Source organism: Xiphophorus maculatus, chromosome 9 (genome assembly GCF_002775205.1).
Source record: "Xiphophorus maculatus strain JP 163 A chromosome 9, X_maculatus-5.0-male, whole genome shotgun sequence".
NCBI classification, from domain to species: Eukaryota; Metazoa; Chordata; class Actinopteri; order Cyprinodontiformes; family Poeciliidae; genus Xiphophorus; species Xiphophorus maculatus.
This window is the reverse complement of record NC_036451.1, coordinates 14189351-14210253: the sequence shown is the minus strand read 5'-3', so window position 1 is coordinate 14210253 and position 20903 is coordinate 14189351. Positions and strand designations below refer to the sequence as shown.

General features: G+C 39.0%; 1 protein-coding gene across 4 annotated transcripts in view; it reads left to right on the top strand.

The window, feature by feature from the left end:
• Window positions 1–20163, top strand: part of LOC102225790 (E3 ubiquitin-protein ligase RNF220-like) — a 34406-nt gene extending 14243 nt beyond the window's left edge. Inside the window, exons 3-16 of one of the 4 annotated variants that reach the window (XM_023339318.1) lie at window positions 8511–8637; window positions 9581–9623; window positions 10275–10367; window positions 11131–11173; window positions 11475–11564; window positions 15270–15313; window positions 15636–15717; window positions 16033–16129; window positions 17463–17522; window positions 17664–17722; window positions 17855–17939; window positions 18675–18783; window positions 19436–19510; window positions 19597–20163. In XM_023339318.1, the coding sequence (XP_023195086.1) occupies window positions 8511–8637; window positions 9581–9623; window positions 10275–10367; window positions 11131–11173; window positions 11475–11564; window positions 15270–15313; window positions 15636–15717; window positions 16033–16129; window positions 17463–17522; window positions 17664–17722; window positions 17855–17939; window positions 18675–18783; window positions 19436–19510; window positions 19597–19668 (1079 nt within the window). In that variant the 3' untranslated portion in view covers window positions 19669–20163. Of the gene's footprint in view, window positions 1–8510; window positions 8638–9580; window positions 9624–10274; window positions 10368–11130; window positions 11174–11474; window positions 11565–15269; window positions 15314–15635; window positions 15718–16029; window positions 16130–17462; window positions 17523–17663; window positions 17723–17854; window positions 17940–18674; window positions 18784–19435; window positions 19511–19596 lie in introns of all 4 variants that reach the window. The other 3 variants (XM_023339319.1, XM_014469327.2, XM_023339320.1) reach the window with 3 other exon arrangements.
• Window positions 20164–20903: the final 740 nt, after the last annotated feature.

Here is a 20903-nt window from a genome sequence, read left to right as displayed (position 1 = left end):
ATCTTAATACATTTTAATTCCAGGATTGTCTTGTACTCAACTTTTACCATTTTGTCATCAACGCTAATTGGTTTCCTTTTCAACACAGACAAAAAGAGCCACCGCAGCATATTACAGCCACCACCATGTTTCACAATGAATATGGTGTTTTCAGGGTTATGTACAGTGTTCGTTTTCCAAAATGCGTAGCGTGGTCAAAAGTTTTCTGTGTTAATAACTTCTTATGGCTTTCTGTCACTCTCCATTTTCTATTTTATGACCTAACTGTGCTTTATACTCTTTTAAATCTTTGCATCTGACCTATTTGGTGTGTTCTTTTGTGCTCAAAATGCTGTTTGTCCAATAATTCTCCAGTAAAACTCTGAGGCCTTCACATAGCAGCTTTGGTGACTTTTGAAGACACATGGTTGCACTGGATTTAATTTAGGATATCATCGTAAAAAGGGCTGGTTGCAAATGATCCCAATCACTTTTTGGGATTTTACTTGAAACATTTTAAAAATAGTATATTCCTTCCACTTTGTAACTATGCGCTGCATTATGTTGGTCTGACACATAAAATTCCAATAAAAAACAAAGCATTTTGTTTGTAATGTGACAAAATGTGAAATAGTTTAAAAGGTACAAAGACTTTTACAAGGCACTCAAGTTATGTCAGATCCCATTGCCTAGGATGCTGTAACCCTCCGTACTGTTGCCAGGACCAAAGCTTGAGAAGACTAAATGCCTGCAACGGAGGCTAAATGGTGTCATTTTGATCACAAGCCCTGACTCAATCAAAACCATGATCTTTTTCTGATTTTTCCCTTGTAGCCTGGTGGCCTAAATCTGGACATGCAGCTTCTAAACATACAAAGTGTGATATTAACGTGAAACCCTCTTCATAAACAATCCAAACTGTTCCTGAGATGCCATCTGGTTGTCTCTGTATGATTTTTGAAAGGACCCTGAGGGAATGCGGAGCTGCAGTCAACCCAGTGCTTTGACACGCTGAGCTGCAATTGAGTTAGCGACCGAGCGGTAACACTTGACCTTTGAACAGTCAAGATCATTCTTTCCACAAATGAAAAAGGAACTTGACCAAATCAAGGATCACTAAAGTGTCTTTGTTTTCTTTGAACCTTATGAAACATCTTGATAAAACAGTCTTCTTTATGTTGTTACATCAAGTTGCATAGATTCACTGTATCACTTTAAAGTTAGAGTTCTTTTGTCTGTAATATGACACACAGGTATATCAGAACTGACAGTGAGTTTTGCTGCAGGTTGCAGATATTGGTAGGACCTTTGCTGTGCTCTAAAGAGGAGTGACAGTATCAATATGTGTCAAGGAGTGCAGCTTGCAGTATGCTTGTACACATTGGGTAATTCCTCAGATAACTATAGTGAATTGTAATAAAATATGATGAAAAATTAGTGGTTATACTGGATAAAAAAACAAAAATAGTAAAAAGAATATTACAGTCCATATTACGGTCTGTAATCATGAGGAAAATATCTAATGCATAAAGTTCCCCCATATTTGATAGTGTATTTATTTTAGCTTGAAGTTTCGCTAAATATAATTTTGAAACACTGTGAAACTCATAAATCATAAAGCTAACATTTGTAAAGGTCCACGTCTTCGACAAGATTAAAAATCAGTTCTTGAAAATGAATCTTCTCCCATCACACTATCAAAGATAAAAATAAAAAAACAGAGGAGGAAGGAAGGAGACCTGTTTCTGTCTATCCTATTTCATAAATTAAATAGAGCTTAATTCTTCCTCTATGAAAACAACATTCATCCATCCATACATCCATCAAGTGAATGTAAAGAGGCTGGGATGAGAGTCAGCTCTTCTCAGTCTGAGGCGAGGGTCCTTGACTGGAAAAAAATGGACTTTTCTCTGAGTTGGGTTTCAGTTTCTATCAGAAGCAGAGGATCTTAAATTTAGAGGTGTTTGTTTATGAGTGATGGTAGAAAGGAGATGGCCTAAAGAGATTTCTCTGGAGGATGACTGAACTCAACCTTAGAGATAGAGCGAGGAGCGCAAAGAAGTCAGTTGAGGTGGTTCGGGTATTTGATCACAAAGCAAACTGGGTGCGACTTTTTGGAGGTTTTCCAAGCATGTTCCACTTCAAGGAGACCCCTGGGAAGACCCTGATGTTTCTGGAGGGATTATACATCCCATCTGGTCTGGAAATGCATTTGGATCCCCCAGAATGATCTGGAAGATGTTGCTGGGGATGTTGGCCCAATGGCCTGATCTTGGAAAGACAGAAGACAATGAATGGAAGTGGAAATTTAAACACTTTTATGAAATAGATTTGTGACAACGCAGTTTTCAATAGTTTCTACATTTTTACCCCATAGAGACATAAGTCCTGGTCTGTGATGTCCGTACATCTCTACCAGGTTTTCACATCTAGGGACTGAAGTGTTTTGTGCATTTTTCTTTGCAAAACATCTTGATCTAAGTCAAATTATCTCAGATCTTGATATGAATTTAGATTTTGACTTTGGACCATTCTGAATATGAATATATATATTGGTCTAAATGTGGTGCAGCTACAGTATATGTTTAGAGTTATTGACTTGAAGGCAAAACTCCACCTTAGTCTCATAGAGACTTTACCAGGTTTTCTCAGAGATTGTCTTGTATTTAGTTCCATCCATCTACCTGTCAACTCTGACCAGCATGGTACTGCCACCATTTTTCATTGTGGGATTGGTGCATTTAGAGTGATTTTTTTCCACATTCACATAACATTTTGAATGCGGGCCAGAAAGTTAAATTCTGGTTTCATTTGACCCAAGCACCTTATTCCACATCACTGCTGTTTCCTCGATATGGCTCAAGTCAAACTGCAAACTGGACTTCTTTATGGCTTTTTTTCAAAAATTGGTTGAATCCCAGGATTGCCCAATATATGTAGGTCTTCACAGAATGAATGTATTAACAGTGCTATTAAATGAAACCCAGATCAGCCCTATTAATTTTCTTTTTTTATATCATCACTGCTATGCCCTAATAAATGTTGGTCTATCCCACACATCCCAATAATATTTCTGGAATTTTGTGTTTGTGACTAAATATGAAAATGTTCAGGGGTGTGAATACTTTTGGAAAGCTGCTGTAAGTAGCTTCATATTTCGGCAAATAGACAAGAACAGCCTTAAATTTTCCCCTGTATTTTTCTCCCTCCCTCCTGTGTGGACGTCACTATCAGAGATCATTGAGCCATGCATCTCAATGAGGACAAGATTGATTGTTTGGAACAGAGCAGAGGCAGGGTTCGATCTTTGCCCTCAGGGCTATGAGAAGGGAAACACGGTCACAGAGACAGTCACACAGGTTCCCAGTCAACTCTGAGTCACCGAGATGATAGGACACATATATGCGGAGCCACGCCCGGCTAGATGGAGCAATTGTCGTAATAAATGGAGAAGATGAGAAAGAGAAAGAAAGAGAATGAAAGAGAGAGACATTTTGAGCTTGTGTGCTGATTGACCTGTGGCCAGAGAGGTTATGTCCATTGATCTGTTGGGCCAGAAGAAAAGGGCTTTGGCCTGAGGTGCTTCAGAATGAGTCTATTTGGAGTTTAGGCTTCCCATCCATTCCCACCCGAAGCTTTTTCATCATCTGACTCCCCCGACTCACATGTGACGGCTCCCGCTGTCCTTATAAGCACCAGGCACTACAAAGGCCAAAGGCCAATCAATGTTCCACAAGAGGTTGATACAGATCTTATTAGTCAATGAACGATCATTAGTGGTCTAACGAGGCATTGATTTGTGCAGGAGCCAAAGGTTGCGGTGAGTGTCTTTAATACATTAAACACAATTGATTGGAGTAGTTGGGGTGTTATGAGGAATGACAGAATTACAATGGACAGTGAGAGATTTGGGGTCAAGCCAGGAGAGGAGAGAATTTTGTTAGGATTGAACACGGTGCCCAGCAGCAGATTTGTCCTTTTATGCATTACCGGTGTAGCAATTCTTCAAATGATAAAAAGCAGATATGTAGGGAGGACTAAGTCAAAAGCAACTGGACTTGCTGTTTCAAAGGCTCGAGCTGCAGCCTTTGAAAGCTGCGGAAATGACTCTGCTCATAGCAGATGTGTTACTACAGGGCCTATTATGTTGCTCATTAAATACCCAACCTCTCAATAGGCCATTATTTCCCCAATAAAAAACAAACGGCGGCCTGCATACTTTCCCCTGCTCCCCACCCTCCGCCTCTGCTTCAGAGGTTCGCTCTACCTCACAGCCGGCTAAAACCCCTGACTAATATCCTGCATGTGATGCTTTTAAATAGGAAGCAGGCCGCTGTGTAGGGTGGAGTACAGGTGTGGCAGGAGCCAGAGGATTTTATAGCCCTCCATATCCTCTGAAACTGTGCCAAGGACCTGCCTACCCTGCCCACCACTGCAACGTTGGCCGCCAAGCGTTAACTTTACTCCCCCCTACCAATCCTTGCACGCCTACTGCTTATATAGAGTCTTTGCTTGTTATGGGTTTATAGAGGGATTTCTGATGTGCTTAGAGAATTGTTTGATGATTGGAATAATGATGCCATTTGGAGTGAATTGTCTCAAGACTTTATTGGCAGTGAACAAAAAAAAAAAACCCAGACCCTACCCTATGCTTGAAAAATGAAAATCCAGAGCTTTCTCTTCAGGCTTTCTTGTGTGTCCCCTGCCATTCAAAGCTGCCCCATCCTGCTCATGTCAATCAGAATTACACCACGTCCACAGGTTTGTCACCCGGGGTACGTTCGTCACCACGTCTCCCCCTCCTGAACAGCCTTTTCATGCCCCGGCATAATGTCAGTGGGTGACATCCAGGCCTGATGTGATGTGGCATTCACTAAAGGTCATGTTAGGCATCTCTGCTCCATCTGCATCAGCAGAACTGGCAGCCGTCATATGGGTGCTGGCATCGGCCATTACCCATGGCCTCGGGGGAACTCGATGCTCACAGGATTTGTCAGCAGGATTCTCGTCTGTCTGTTCTAGGGTGGATGCAGAACAAGAGAAATCAGGTCCTGACCATCAATCACATGAGGGGAAAAAGAAGAGGACAACAGGTCTTTTCATTCCACCAGATAAACTTTGTAATCTCATGATGCTCTGGGTATGATCCAAAGGCATACCCGTGTTGTGGCCAAAGGAATTTATACTCACAGTGAATTAAAGTGTGAATGTGTTTAATTAGTAGGCTGTATATTTTGCAGGTGAGCATATAATATTGGCACATACAGCAGTAGACAATATTGTTGGCATAAAAAGCCTTAAAATAATCCTTCATTGCAACTGCATAATCTGAAAGTGAAATATTTTATAAAGTATTTTTAGTTAAAATGGGATTATTATGTATTTTTCAGGCATGTAGAGTTATTTAATAGCACAATCAAGAAACTATGTCACCTTTAGTTTCTATAAAAATGCTGTATATATCAATGACACATTGAAATTAGCCTCTTTGTCTTTAAGACATTCCTACCCTTTCTGACACAGCATCACACAATGCTCCTCCATTAAGCTGTTTACAATCATCTTTAGGAGCATTGGACTGAGAAGCAGATTCTCACTTCTACCAGGTGTTATTTGTTTGTAATTGTTTCTGTAACTAGTCTGTAACATATACATTTTAAACCAGGGAATCAATATTCAAATGATCAATCAGTCTTCAATATGAAAAATAAATTAACTAAAGCAGATGGTGAAAACACTGAAAAGCAACCATCCTGGTTCTGATGCAGCAGAACACTATGTATTGTACACTATGAATTACAGAATGGACGCACCTCTTCTTAACAGATGTGATAATTTTATGTTTCTCCCATTTGATATGACAACACTCAGCTCTCTGACAAGAGTATTTGGAAATATTTTCCAGACCTACTGTTTAGTATGGTGGAGGATCTGTCATGCTGTGGGCATATTTCTGTTTTAAAAGCTGCAGAAAAACAGTGATTAAAAAATAATAATAATCAGTCGTCCTCTCCCCTTGAGTATCTCATTGAGTCTTTCACTAGGATAATGACTCAAGACATAACATAACATTTATTCAATATAGAACTTTTGTCTGGTCATATAATCATCCTTTTTTTTTTACAGCCATCTTGTTGCCCAAAACAAAATCTGATAAAATCATGCATCATAGACAAGAGAGTTCAAGAGATTAGCAAAGAAAAATGGGAACATCTCCTATTTTCTTATCATGAAAGAAAAGTTGCTTCCCTATTTGCAAAAGAGGATTGTATAAAGTATCAACTCCAGGGTTACCAGCAGTTTTGCCATCTGTAGTTTCAAAAAAATGAAAGATTAGAATTATTTCTGATCCTTTACGAACTCAATAAATATACTAAAGTTAAAGTCCTGTTTATTTGTTAGACGATTCTGCTACAATAATGATTACCTTATTTTTAGAACATCTGCACATCTGTATCAATGATGTGAATGTATTTCTTCTTATCTGTATTTGTCAATTAGTGGACGACAGAGTTACTCACATTAGAGAACTTCTGTCAAAACATTTTACATTGCTGGTGCAAAAGCTTCATAGAAACAGAGAAAAGGCCCTCTCCCATGAGGGCTGTGGGAGAAAACGGCAACTGGACAAAAATCCTAGACAGTCAGGAAACAAGGTCTTGAACTGGCGAGACACAAAGAGAGAAAAAAGTGAATCAGACATGGAGACAGTGAATCCATTTGGAGATGGGCCAGTCAAACTCAGCACATCCCAGAAAGAGCGGGCCAATCCATCCGAGCCAGTTGCCGTAGTGAGGGAATGGTTAACAAGCCCTGCAGGCAGGTTTTACAGCCCCTGTTGTGTGTCTCAGACCCCCCAGGCTGAAGAGGGGCTGAGGTTGACTAATACTGACAGGTTTTATGTGGGCAAGGGCTGAGGGCAGCGAAGGGGTGGAGACGTGTGAAAAGGTACTCATGAACCAACAACTAGTGCTTACAAGCGTCTAGTAGGGAAAGTATGTACACACACAAACACGCCTTCATCTCTGCATCCAAACCACAAACACTCTGGCACCCCACACCATTAAAGCAGATGTCTGTGAGGACCAGAGGTGACGGATGGATGGTGCATGGGGGGGGAAGGCTGTAAACAGAGAAAAAGAGGGGGAGGCTTATCCAAAAAGGGCACCAATAAAACACCTCAAAATCAAATCCCATTGCTCTTATCGCGGCGCCATTTAGAGACGTTATCTCTGCAGGTAATGTGGTTATAAATTCAATTTCACCACACAGATTTCATTGTTTACTGATGCCTGCGTGTTCCGGGCGGCAGAGCGCAGAAAGCCCGGGAACGTTCAATGCGTGTCGGGAAAAGTCATTTGGGCTTCCAGGAGGGGATGCAAAAAAGGCGAGGGAGGATTGGGAGACAGGGTGGTGGTGATGGGCAGAAAACATGTCACACTCTCAAGGACACCTGACTCCAATTTCTATTTTCCATCCCATGTTTTATTTACAGGCCATTTGCTCCTATTTGGCTCCTCATTATGGGGCCTCATAGCTCAACTTATGTCAGTCTTTACAGCAGATAGTCTGAAGTTTTGCTGGTCTGTTTGAGATTGAGGCAGGTGAAACTGTTTTTATTTTCCTTCCGGTGTTTGGATGCTAAGTTATTTCATTGATCTGAATCAATGAGTTAAACCTTGATTGCCTAAATAAATCTGTCACTTTTTCATAACTTGTGAAGATAGGAAATTAGGTGCATCATGCCTACTGGCTCTCTCCTGATGATTGATGGCTTTCAGGAGTAAATCACCTCATCTACTAGGTAAAATCTTGATATAGTAGAGCTCTTGAGGCTCCTGGCTGCCTGCTTATGGCAGTAATCCATCAGTAGGGCCCAATGGGCCGAGTGGCCCTCCTGGGTAATGTTCCTACTGACAGCCTATAATGTCAACACGCTGACAGCAGGGGGCCGTGGCGGTGTGTTTGTGTCTGTTCAGCTTGATTTTTCCTTCATTTAAACTGACTAAAGGTTTGCTAAGCACACTTTGTTCTGGTTTCAGCTACGAATGGCGTTAACTAAGCAAATAACAGTGGACACTAAAGTAATTTAGTGAAATGTACATCCGTGTTGATTAAATATTTCTTCCTCATTTACAGAGGCTTGTAAACATATTCATACTCCTTGAACTTTTTCATGTTTTGTCACGTTGCAAGTACAACTTTTATTGCTGGGATGGCTCTGCACTGATTTTTATTTAGAGGAATCAGAGTAAAGGTTCTGAGTACAGATCCACAGCACACTTTCCAGTTTTTTTATAATAAACATCAGATTATTTTCCTTTTACTTATCAATTATGTAGCCATTTGTGTTGATCACATGAAATCCTAATAAAAATCGGCAGATGTTTCTGGTTGCAGGGTGACACAATGTATTTTTGTATCATATATACTCAATAAGTGGGAGGAAAATGAAAATATAGTTTTGCAATGCTAATTCGTTTCTTCCTGATAGTAAATGTCTCTGCTTTGTCTTCCCTTGGTCTCCTCAGGTAAGTTGAAGGGTCTGTACGACACTCAGGCCCCAGTGTGTCCAGTCTGCCAGGCCGTACTGCGACCAGGAGAGCTGCAAGATCACATGGAGCAGGAATTATCCAAACTCGCCCAGCTACAGATCAGGTGCAGCACTTTTATTTTAATTAAACTACAAACAAACTGTAACGCAATTTAATAATAACTTATAGTAATTATTTTCTTGAATATGAAATGAAAGGCTTTGTCATCATGCATGCTGACCTTCCTGCTGGCCACATCTGTACCTCCTCCTCCTAACTCTTCTATATTTCCCTCCAAGCTTTCACTTTGTCTATTTATCAATTTATGGTTTTTCTGTCTGTTTTGCATCACTGTGTCTCCGCTCTGTTCAGCTCCCATGAGATAACTCATGTTGACACGTTTTGTATCTAAAGGCCTCTCCTCCTTTATTCTGCCCTGCTGGTATCTCTCATCTTCTTTGTCACCTGTGTGTAGTGTTTACAAGCTGCCTCATTGTTCCTCACATATTTCATATCACAGCCTCCCTGGGCCTCTGGGCGACAACTCGTACAGCGGGCTATAATGATAATGTCCTTCTAATGGCTGATTTGAGCCTCTACACACACAGTAACACACACAGAGGCTCTTGCCGTGTAAAATTCAAATTTAGACGCATGCATTACCTGCTGCTTAAACCAGAAGAATGATTCCTCCAATAAAGACATTACGCTCCAAATCTGCTTAACGACCGCTCCATGGACAGTAATGGTTTCAAATTGAACTTTGCCCACAGGGACACTCCGGATCTCGGCGTGTGCGGGCGCGTGTGTGTGTGAGACAGAGAAAGAGCAACAGTGTATGAGAGTAAGGGAACAGTATAGGTTGGCAGACATGAAGTGTGAAGGATTGAAATGAGTTCTTAAACAGACCTGAACACAAATGTAAATGCAAGAGTTTGTAAAAGCGCTGGTGTTAAAATAATCCATGTGGTGTTTGTGTACTTTATTAGAAGCTGTGCACATATGAGACATCTTTCTAATTGTATGGCAAAATAAAAGCTTTTATTTTTTTTGTGTCTCTTCTGTAGCCCTGCTACACTGCAGCACGACCAACTCATAAGAACATCGAAGGTCAGTAGACATGTGATCCCTTCATTAAACCTAACTAACTCATCACACTGTTGTGTATTTGCCAAGTGTCTGAATGTGGCTCGAAGATATGCAGCTTTAACTTAATAGTACTCCAACTTCCAGCTGCCATTGTATTTTGACCCCCAGCTAAACCACCTTACCACAGATGTTTTTAGATGTGTTGAAAAATTTTGCAACACGAGAGTTACAGCTCAGAGATGCAATACTTACCATAAATGTTCTGCAGCGTTACTAAAAGTCACAAAGGCTACACAGATATTCTTAAAGCTTTGCATGTCAAATTCTGAAAATGGCTGACTTGACAAGACGCTGCATTTAGTTTCAGATTTCAGCTAATAATTATTTGACCGCTTGGGGCATTGACTGAGGATAGAGAATTAAACTTTCAGCCCCAGATGGTCAGGCGATCAGTATGGGGGAAAAAAGAGGCGTGTCATAAACAAAATAAAATGTACTCATGTGATGTGTAACAAATTCAGCTTAATTTCTTCACCTTCGTATTAACACAAAAACATGTTGTGCACTTATAAATATGCTATTATAAGTGTGACAGCAGCTTGTTGCAGCAGTTTTCTCTCATTCCGCTTGAGTTGTTATAAACTGTATTTAATTTCTTCTCTCATATTTCAGTCTCTAATGCTCTCTCTACACATCAAGCGTGAAGGAGGATCTCCCACTTCACCGTCTCGGCCATCTGAGGAACCACACTCAGACCGATACCAGGTACCATTTGGAAAAGCAACACAATGCATGTCAAGTTGTTAGGATTTGTTTTATTTATTGGCTTCCTGTAGATGTGTAAATATTTTCTGGACCATTTTCTCTGAAGATGTAAATTTGTTGTATATTTTATTATCTAGTTCTTTCCCGAAATTTTCAATCATTTACCACAGCTTTATTTTATTTTTTACTTTATCCCATTATTCTTTGTTTGTCTGTTGAATTGTACAGGGTAAGGGTTCAAATTAAATGTTTAAATTGTTTTAAAATTAAATGATAATATTTTGCACATCACATAAGCATTTTGGCACGTCTGAGAGCTTCTGTACATTTCTGACTAATTTTAATTTAAGAACACCCCGCAGAGCAATTTCTACAATCCAAAACTGTTCATACTATGGATAAATGGCATTTGCAAAGTCTCACAGGAACTGAAATTAGAAATACTTTCAGGTGATACCAACATATTTTGCTTTGGGGAGACTTTATAGATGCTTTTAGAAAATGACATCATAAATTAATAAATTGAAACAGTAGTTTGATTTGAATTGTCAATAAATGTAAGTAAAATAAAGATTATGAAAAACAAAAAATCTAAAGAAATACTCTAAAGTATTTCTTTACAGTTTTATGTGCAAATCTTTTTATGATTTTTAATATTCTGCAGACACTAAAGTCTACATTCTCATATTTATTGTAAATAAATAAATAAAATACAGTTAAAGTTGTTATGATGACCTTAATCACTTTATCTTGTTTGCTGCAGACGTTTCTCAGAGTGCGAGCCAACAGACACACAAGACTAAATGGTAAGTTGATGCAAAGTGGTCTAAATGTTGCTTCTCTGCTCCGTAGGGTCACTTTGTGTGCAACATAGTCCAGTGTTTAAAGTCTGCCGTGTTAAGTAGCTTCTAATTTATAGACTTAAGTAATCAGAGTTGCCTTTGTTCACACACGGTCGATCAGTCATGTGTTAGTTTTTTAAAGCCCTCCCTCACTCCCCGTGCAGATATCTCCCCTTTTTTCCCACACAATCTCCGCTGGCCTAGCGCCCACACGAGCAGAGGAGCTATTAACCTTTCCAACTTTGACCTCTTGATATGTTAACAGTCGACGACCTCTGCTGGTGCAGGTGCTACGTCAAATCCGCCCCATTGCGCCCACACAGCGCAGGAGCCCACCTAGACTGCACACAAGCTGGTAAGAAATACAGAGAAGCACTTCTTCTTTCTCCCTCCAAAACCCTCATGTCTGCGTGCAGAGTACAGAGTACTGGATGTAACATGAAGTATGTTTTTACACAGGCCAAATACCATGTTCCATCAAATTATATTTCTAAATGTTTCCAAAGATTACTGTCTGGTAAATATGGACAGTCTGGATAATAATTTTAGCTAGTAAGAATTTTAAGAGAAAAAATTATTAGAAAATATTCTTCAACCTGATTTAATGTGAAAATAAATTGTTTTTTTTGTTTTTTCACATGAAACCATAGATCAATTGTTGTTCATATAAGTTTATTGACCACTCAGTTTGCTTATATCTCCTGTAAAAGATCCGCACAACGTCGGCATTTAGAAAAAAAACAATTTCATTATAATTTTGCTTTAATTTTGAATACCGGAACAACTTTTTTTAGCAACCTTTGTATGAGGTTCATAAATGATCAGCTTACAAAATTTAATTGACCCTTTATGAACACATAGCGATCAAAGATAACTTTTTTAAAGAGTGAACTCTACCTGAGATAACTAGGGCTTTATTGCTCAGTAATAATCAACGATGGGATCCCAGATCATTAAAAACACCTTCAGCTGATGTTAAGTGTCCCCTGAAATGACAGCGGCTTTTATGGACTTGCAGCTGTAAATGTCATGAATAAAGAGCTGCTGCATTAATCTCTACTGCGATGATCTATAGAGTGAAGCTGGGGGAGGATAAGTAGCTGCTGGTGGGATTTTTCTTTCTTGTGATCCTTATACAACTCTTACAAATGGTTGGTTTTGCTCAGTGATGCTTTAAAAATGAGTCTGAAATGATGCTGCCGTTCTCTCATGGTGGGTTTCGGAGATTTTGTTTTCTCTCCCTAACCATTCTCTTACTGTGCGCAAAAGAAATATCAACTTACTGTCCATGTTTGTTTGTTTTTTTGTTTTGTTTTTTTTACAGTTCCAGTTGTTTAAAGCTTTTTAATGGTTGCTTTGACTGTTGATGAAGCCATTTCCTAATTTATGCAGATCAACACACATCTTTCTGACTTTCCATTTCAAAAAGTGGCCTACTTGCAGTATTAAATTATCAGCATGTAGTCACATTAGAAGTGACTACATGATAATAAGGTGATTTTAGTGCAATAAAGTGATACTGCGATCAACTGAAGCTGAGTCCTGGAGGTTTTCTAAACCTTTACCTTTCTCCTCCATTATGGAGGAATCGGACATGCTTCAAGAAGCTCAGAAAACTAATGATTTCTACTAAGTAAATATACACAACTTAAATGCCTGTGGTTTGCGTGTGTTATGGGTGCCATTTTATGTCATAAAATGAGGGACAAACTTGTGAGAAAAATAAAGCTAACCCTGACCACATAAGACTAAATATTCAGGGAGCTCCTGAATTTGATCGCCTGATGAAAACAAGTTGGGTTCATTTTAAGGATTTATAAGCAAAACACAGTCACTTGGATACGGTTTTTATATATTCCAGCAACAGAAAAAGTTCCAAAGTTTTAGTAATTGAAAAGCAGAGGTGGAATCTCATGCTTTTATCCCCCTTCAGTGGCTATCAGACTGGACAGATCCCACTGAGATGAAGTGGCTTCTACCTCTAAATCAGACTGTGGCATAAGAGCTGGACTGAAGAAGGCAGACTGGATGTTTGACTCAAACATGTTTGCAAACATGTTTGAGTCAAACATGTTTGCATCTCTGCCTTTACAAATAGGGGAGCCGTCCCGATTTTATGGCAACTGTGTGTGTCATCTGAACAGATGTCAGTAATTGTATTATTCTAGAGAGGAAGAACAGGGATATATTTATTCTTAAAAAGAAATATACTTCAGTGTGTTGAAATATTTAGATATTCAAAAATTTATTGCCAAAAAAGAAAACAAATTAGTATTTTATGATACTGTTTATAATCAAAATGGTATTTTTTATATTCTAATCTTCAATTTTAAAATTATTAATGATTATTCTGAAAAACATTCTAACAATAGTTTTTCTCTTGCTTTTCTTATGGTACAATATTTCAAACAGAGAATTACTTCACTAGTAGAGTAATTAAAACTTTTTTTTTTTGCTCTATGAAAAATTAAACTGAAAAATCACACAAAAAAGCACCAACATTTACAACTAAACTTCTAGTGGTTATTTTGATGGCTAAATCTTTTAAATTGATAAATATTCTATGTTTGCTATTTTCCATACTATTTAAAATAAATTATCAGCAGGACTACACATATCAAAACACTAAAACTAGACATTAGAGTGCTTCCAGTGCCATTGAAATGTGTTTAAATATTTACATTAGCAAGTGTGTTGGTGAAACACTCAAAAAGGTCTTTTCAATTAGACCTCATTCAATTCCACAGAAACAATTGGGACGCCCTAACACTGCGAAACATGAGGTTAAGTGCTAGAAACAAGCGGAAAGGTTCTGAAATAGGATTCAGCGATGGAGTAACCTCCATAAATGTTTTGGTAAAACATCGCTTTTGTTTGTGGAAGCATTTGTAACCAGACATCATCTCAGGCCTGATGCGGCGATGAGACCAGATGCAGCGTTCTGACTCTAACTCACAGCATACTTGTTATTATCGTCCATGGAGATGCTCCGGCTCTTGGCTGACTCCTCACACTCAGTGTGCTGCTGCTGTCGAGGTCTGTTAGTCTTTACTGGGCTTCATAAACGGACGGCATAATGAGCTTCTAAACACACGTCAGAGAGGCGAAAAGGAAGGAGCAGGGAGGAGGTGCTCCTCCGCTGATTAATCAGCCTCGCTCTCTCTTTGTTTGATGAGCTCTTCCTCATCTATGACCATCTCTTTAACCCTCATTATGTGCACTGGGATGGCAGCACTCGGGTCACGGCTGTGCCCCGGATCCCCATCCGACTTTGGCCCGGTGTCATCCAGCTCACATTAGAGGGCTCTTAAACTTAATGCCCCCTCATGCGCTCAGGAGCGTGTGAGGGAGAGGAGGTGCTGTTGGTGTTCTGCTGTGTTAACTTTAATATTTTCAGCGGGGGACAGTGTTCGCTGAAATGACAGAAAAGGGCCCTGATGTCACAGCTGGATACATTATGCAGCTCATCTGATTCACTGTCATTAAGGAAAAATCATTTTTAAATATTTTGAAAGTTGCGTTCTGCATCGTTCCATAGACAAGTCAAATGAAAGTTTAAACTCCATCATATTCCACATGTTTGTTAAATGTTCGTGTTGTTAATGCCATTACTGCAGTGAGAGATAATGTTACAATCAACCTTGTAACATATTTCTTTCTTCTGAAAGAAGAGCCTCCCAAAAAGCCTTTTTCTCCTAGAAAAAGGCTTTTTGGGAGTATTTTGATATAAAAATCAACAGTTTAATGTAGCATCTATTTTCTGGTCAGAGTCATACCAGATGATAAATTAATAAATAACAAACTTAAGATCTTTGGTGAAAATTCAGAAGAAACATCTCAGTAAAAGATAAAGTTTCCAGTTTTGGCACCCTTGATGAAAAGCTTTTAAAAAATCTGTTTTACACTCTGAAATCTTTAAAAAATGGAACCTTTTACATTACTTTAAAAAATAATGACAAAGTTACTGGTATTATAGTGATTTACAAATTTAGTATGTTGGTGAGGAGTATATTTCTAAATTCATAACAATCTGGTTTTTCTACCTTCTGTCTGTTTCCAGTCAGGATTGGGAAGCTGAAGAGGAGAAAACCGGAGGAAGGACAGGTAATTTCTTTTTTTTTTTTTCTCAACTCGGCATAAAACACAGATGAAAGCATTTATTTCCCTGACATTTTTCTCTGATCTCAGATTAGTATGGTGTAGCCTGCTGATCTCAGGTTGAGAGAATGTCAGGAGTCCAAATGCAGAGACACTGTTGAGTTGCTTTGTTCACATGGCATCAGGATCGCTGTCAGTCCACTGCGTATCCATGTGAAAACACCACCAGCTATAAAAGCACAGATGCCGATAAGCAGCTGCTGGCTGTGGGGCGACATACGGGCGTATTCATGCAGATGGTGACGCCTGGTGCTTGTGCTTGCTACAGGAGGCTTCAGGGGACCCGGTGCCGGTGGAGGACGAGTGGAACGAGAGGAGAAGGACACAGATGACAGCGATAGGATTTAAAGGTAAGCAAGGATCTGTGTTTGCATAGATGCGTGGGCGTGTGTGTGTGTGTAGGATCTTATTCAGTGGAGGGTGAATGATGTGACTGAGTGACAGTGGAAGAACCACTGAACTTTTCAGTCCAGATTACGGTGGGGAAACATTCCCTGGAGGCTCGCTTAAAAGTAACAGTTTCTTTTAGCAGGGAGGAAAGCTGAGAGGTCACGGCTTGCTGCGAGACATGACCTTTCCTCTTTAACTGTGAAATAAGAAATATATCACCTCATACAGCAGAGAAACAGCTTTGTTTTGGTAAATATTCAAAATGCTTTCAGCAGGTGTGACACTGGTGAGCACGACTTCTAGGGAGTGTCGGGACAGCGACGCTGACCTGGACGTTGATGGAGACGATACTCTAGAGTACGGCAGAGCGCAGTATCCTTTTACCCTGAATGCAAATATATTAAAAACATTCAATTACATGTCTGAGTAGGCAGTGAACCGAAGAAAAGAAAGATGGCTGTGAAGTCCACAACTTGATGCCATTAGCTGGGTCTCATTAGATTTTTTCCCCCTATAAACAGAAGCAAACTGCACTCCTTTAACTTGGTACGTTAACCATCATAGATCTGCTGCGACACAGTGAAATTACAGATTACATTTCTGAAACCCATGAACATTCTCAATGTCCAACCACACACAAATATCCTTCTACTCGTGCTGTTTTTATTTATTTTTTATAATTCCTCTCTTGCATGTTGCATCTAGAAGATTTGCAAAAACGCATTCAATAATCCCTTTTTCTCTGTGCTGATTTTGTTGTCAACTTCTGGTTTCTGCCAACCAGTGCTGGACAGATGTGAGGAAATTTGGAAAGTAAACGTAAACACACAGAGTGTCTGTTGGATGTCTGTGTCTCAACATTTGGATGCATGATGTTCCTTCATAAACTGTGCAAATTATATTTTCTATCTATTTTGTTTCGTTTTTCTTTTTCTTTACATTTTTAACCATCAAGAGAATATGCCTCACGTACAAATTATAAAAAAATTTAAAAGAAAAAGTGCAGTTTAAGAAATCTTAAAAAACAAAATTAATTGACCACAGATAAACAGATGATCACTGCCTTTCACCAGTATACCCAGCCACATCTATAGTGAAAAAATATAATGAAAAAAAATCAACACTAAGATCTGCAGAACTCCTGAAGCCTGAAGACACGGGGTTCTTTAAATTATAATACATAAAATTATAAATAAATAACAAATAAAATGTATTTATTAACACATAAAAGACAATCATTTAGTCTTTGTGAAGTTAAACCTCATACATTTCTAAAATTAACTGCCTCTTAAATAATTTTGTGGAAAAAATATACACATACCTAAATGTGCTATTAAACTGTCATACATCAACATTGTGTAGTGAGGTTTCTTTTTTAATTTGTCTTTCTTTTTTTTACCTAACTGTCTTAAGGTAGCATTAGAAATATAATCCCCTCCTCTGGCATTTTGTATGTGTTATATATATATATATATATATATATATATATATATATATATATATATATATATATATATATATATATATACTGTATATGGACAGATTAAATCAAAAACAAATAAAAATGATTATTAAAAATTTTACAAAGTGCCTAAGGGCTAAAGTCTTAAGTCTTGGGAATTATTTCTTGATGACAGTATTTGTACTTGTTCTCTAAATATGCTGCTTGTAGTTGGATGTGTGTTTTTCCTGACTGCGGCTGCAGATACAGTGAGACGGATATAATCCCCTGCTCAGCAGAAAGCTCCAAAGAGTCGGCAGCAAAGTATGTAACTTTCCTAATGATGTCCAATTCACATTAAACAGTCAGACAGATAAAAAAAAAGACTATCTCTGCTCCCTAATTATTGTGAATTTATTTGCAAAGCTGCTTGGCTTTTTAACATGGGCTCTGGTTGTGTCTCAGCAGCAGCATGTTGCCTGATTCCAGACTGAAGCTCGACTTTCCAAAATGGTCAAACGATGGTGAGTTACACCAAGTGGAAATAATGTACTAGATTTTTTTTCAAAGATTTTCTTCTGAAATGCCATCATTACCTGTTTTAAATGTTTCAAAGTGTTTACGTAATCATTTATCTGTTTATGTCTTTCTGTCAGGGAGTCCTTCTACAAGTAGTGGAGAGAAGCAGGACACTACCGTAGTAGGTCTTCCCAGAACCTGCAGGAATTCAGAGATAGAGCCGTAAGTCGGGCTTTTCAGCATGTCATCAACTTTCACCTTGAATATTTAAAACTTACTGCTCTTTAGTTGTGCAGCACTCAGGAAGTTGCTTGATTTATGTCAAAGTGATGACAGAGAAACATGAGTTTAATGCTCACCACGGAGCTGATGGTGGTGGTGCTGTCCTATTTCCCAGCATGCACAGGGTGAACGGACAGAGTGAAACATTTTCAGGTGTGAAGGAGCCAATTAGAGCTGAGCAGGTGTGACCGTGGCTTTCTGCAAACCATATTTTGGCGGCTCGGTTCTCCATCAGATCAGACTGGCTGCCCCCTCAGCATGATATACAACACTGTATCAATGTGATGATCTCATCCATCAAGGTCCTAGCAGACCATGCAAGCATGTACACATGTTTCATCACACTTAATGCATTGTGTCCCGCCTGTACAGTCTGTTTGCACATACAGTCTATCCTGTAATTGTGTGTCTGTTTGTGTGAGGACGACCCTCCTCCCGCACCTCCACAAGCCCTGTCTCCTTCCTATGATAAATGAGACAGCCAATGCCGGCAATGTGATTGCTGCTAAATTTCATGCTCAGTGTCCATGTTGGCCAGCGAATAATTTAATCTGTCTTCAATTTTATAAATGACTCTCCAGTGTCAGCGTAACTCACGCACCTTTCGCTCTGCCATGCTGTTACTGAGCGCGCTCAGCTCTGAGTGTGTGTGTGTGTGCGTGTGTGTGCCTCCAGGCTTTCAGAGGACTCCACGCCAACAACCCTGGACGCGCTTAAAGCTCGGATCCGAGATTTGGAGAAACAGCTGTCTAAAGGAGACAGATTTAAATGCCTCATCTGCATGGTGAGTATGATGGCAAATTAAACCAACAGAGCAGAAATGCAGGAAGGAAAGAGAGCAGCAACTCCAAAACTGCTGAAATCCCTGCAGGGACCTGTGTTTAGGGCTATAAATCTACATTATTAGTCATGGTGTTTCACTGGAATATAAATATTGCTCTTTGTTTAATCATATATGCAAGTATCATCTACTGGTTTAGATTTATAAGGCTTTCCTTTCATGGAAAACTGTAGATTTTTAATAGAAATATTTAAAACTTCGAGGAATTTGACTTGACTGAATTACCTAACATTCCACCTCATAGTTTATGTCATTTTCATGCACTGTTTGAGTAAAACAACAAAAACTAACAATACTTAGGCTCTGAAACCACATACCGTTTAAAAATAAAAACACATCTCTTTGCAGAAAAAAACATATTTTGTCTAATTTTCTTTTCTTCTTCTAGATAATAAAATAATTTCCCCTTTTCTAAAAGATTTAAAATTCTCAGCTACTATGAATATTTCAAAATTAAATGATGAATTAACAACAACGATTTGTTCCAATAACATCTCCTCTCCTGTTTCTTAATGGTGCTCTTTTTTCTTAATTTCCTAAGGACATCTAGTGGCAGCTTTTCAAACTACAGCTGTGTGTTTCTGTTTGCCTGCAGGACACATACACAACACCGCTCACTTCCATCCAGTGCTGGCATGTCCACTGTGAGGAGTGCTGGCTGCGGACGCTGGTAAATCCTCCGATTATGTCCACTCACACAAACAGAAAAATTAACTCTAGAGACATTTGTGGACTGAAGACGTCTTTCTGTTTCAGGGAGCAAAGAAGTTGTGTCCTCAGTGCAACACCATCACGTCGCCTGGAGACCTGAGGCGGGTCTATCTGTAGCTTGCGGGAAGAGAAGAGGGAAATATCTCAGTTTCAACAAATCAGAGGTGGCGATGTTGGGGCAGCTGGTCTGCCCCGAATGTCTGCCTTCATCTTCACATGCTCCTGTTTTTAAATGAACTACTAACATCCTCTAATGTCCTCTGACCTGCTCCCAGGTCGACTTTTGTGCTGCAGAATGAAACATCAGCTGAGAGCTCAGGCATTACAAATGCTTTGGGAAAATAATAATTTATCTTTTTTTAAAATCTTTTGTCTGTTTAAAGGGAAAAATGTTGAACTCAAATGAACTGAAAGCACATGTACATAGTTTTGTGTATGTATGTATTGAGTGCTGTGTGTATATGATGTTGACTAGCACAACAGCCTGGTTGTATTTACTGTACAGACTAACGTCTTTGTTTAGTTCCTTTTATATTTGTTGTTTGTACTATTTTAGGTTTCAAATGCTCCCTGTAATTTCATCTCAATTAGTCACATTTTGTCTTTACCAACATTTTTCTTTCAATTGCTTTATTAAATGTACTTTTTATCAATATTACTACATTAAAATGCGTTGAACACTTGTTTTTCTGTGTATATAAATAATTTGAAAGGCAGATATTCCGATATTCTTCAGCCTCCCACTGTAAGGATAACCGCATGTGGTGCGGTTGCCCTTTAAGAAGTGAGTCGAGCAGGATTAGCCAGATAGAGCCTAATGCAGCTCATATGGAGGTGAGGAACATTAAACCTTTGCTATTTTGAGCCTTTGAGACCAGCTGTGGTCTAACACCTAAACTTTTGAGCCCAGTGAGTAAACAGCCAAAGATTTTCACAACTTAACATTTGAAAAAATACCATTAAGGAAATGTGGGATGAGAAACATCTGACTTCAAGTCTCTAAACTAGACCCATGTTACCAGCTTAAGCCTCCAAAATGTTCTCAACTTGATTGCTATGTAAATGTGCATCTCATTTTCTGTTGAATTTAAGAGGAAATATGTACAACCAAGCCAAAATGTATTAGTTCATGTCTGCATTTTGTGGATGTACACAAAACCATTGCAAGGACAAAGGAACAAAAGTCAAAGCAGGTTTAGGGTTAGGTCAGGTGAAATAATATCCCAAGCTGCTCATTATCACAGGTCAGGTGGTAGTAACGCTGTAATGCAGGGACATTTTCTTTTCCATAAGTGACAAGAAAACTGGCTAGAGCAGATAGAAACTTGTAGGAAATGATGAGGGACTGAAGT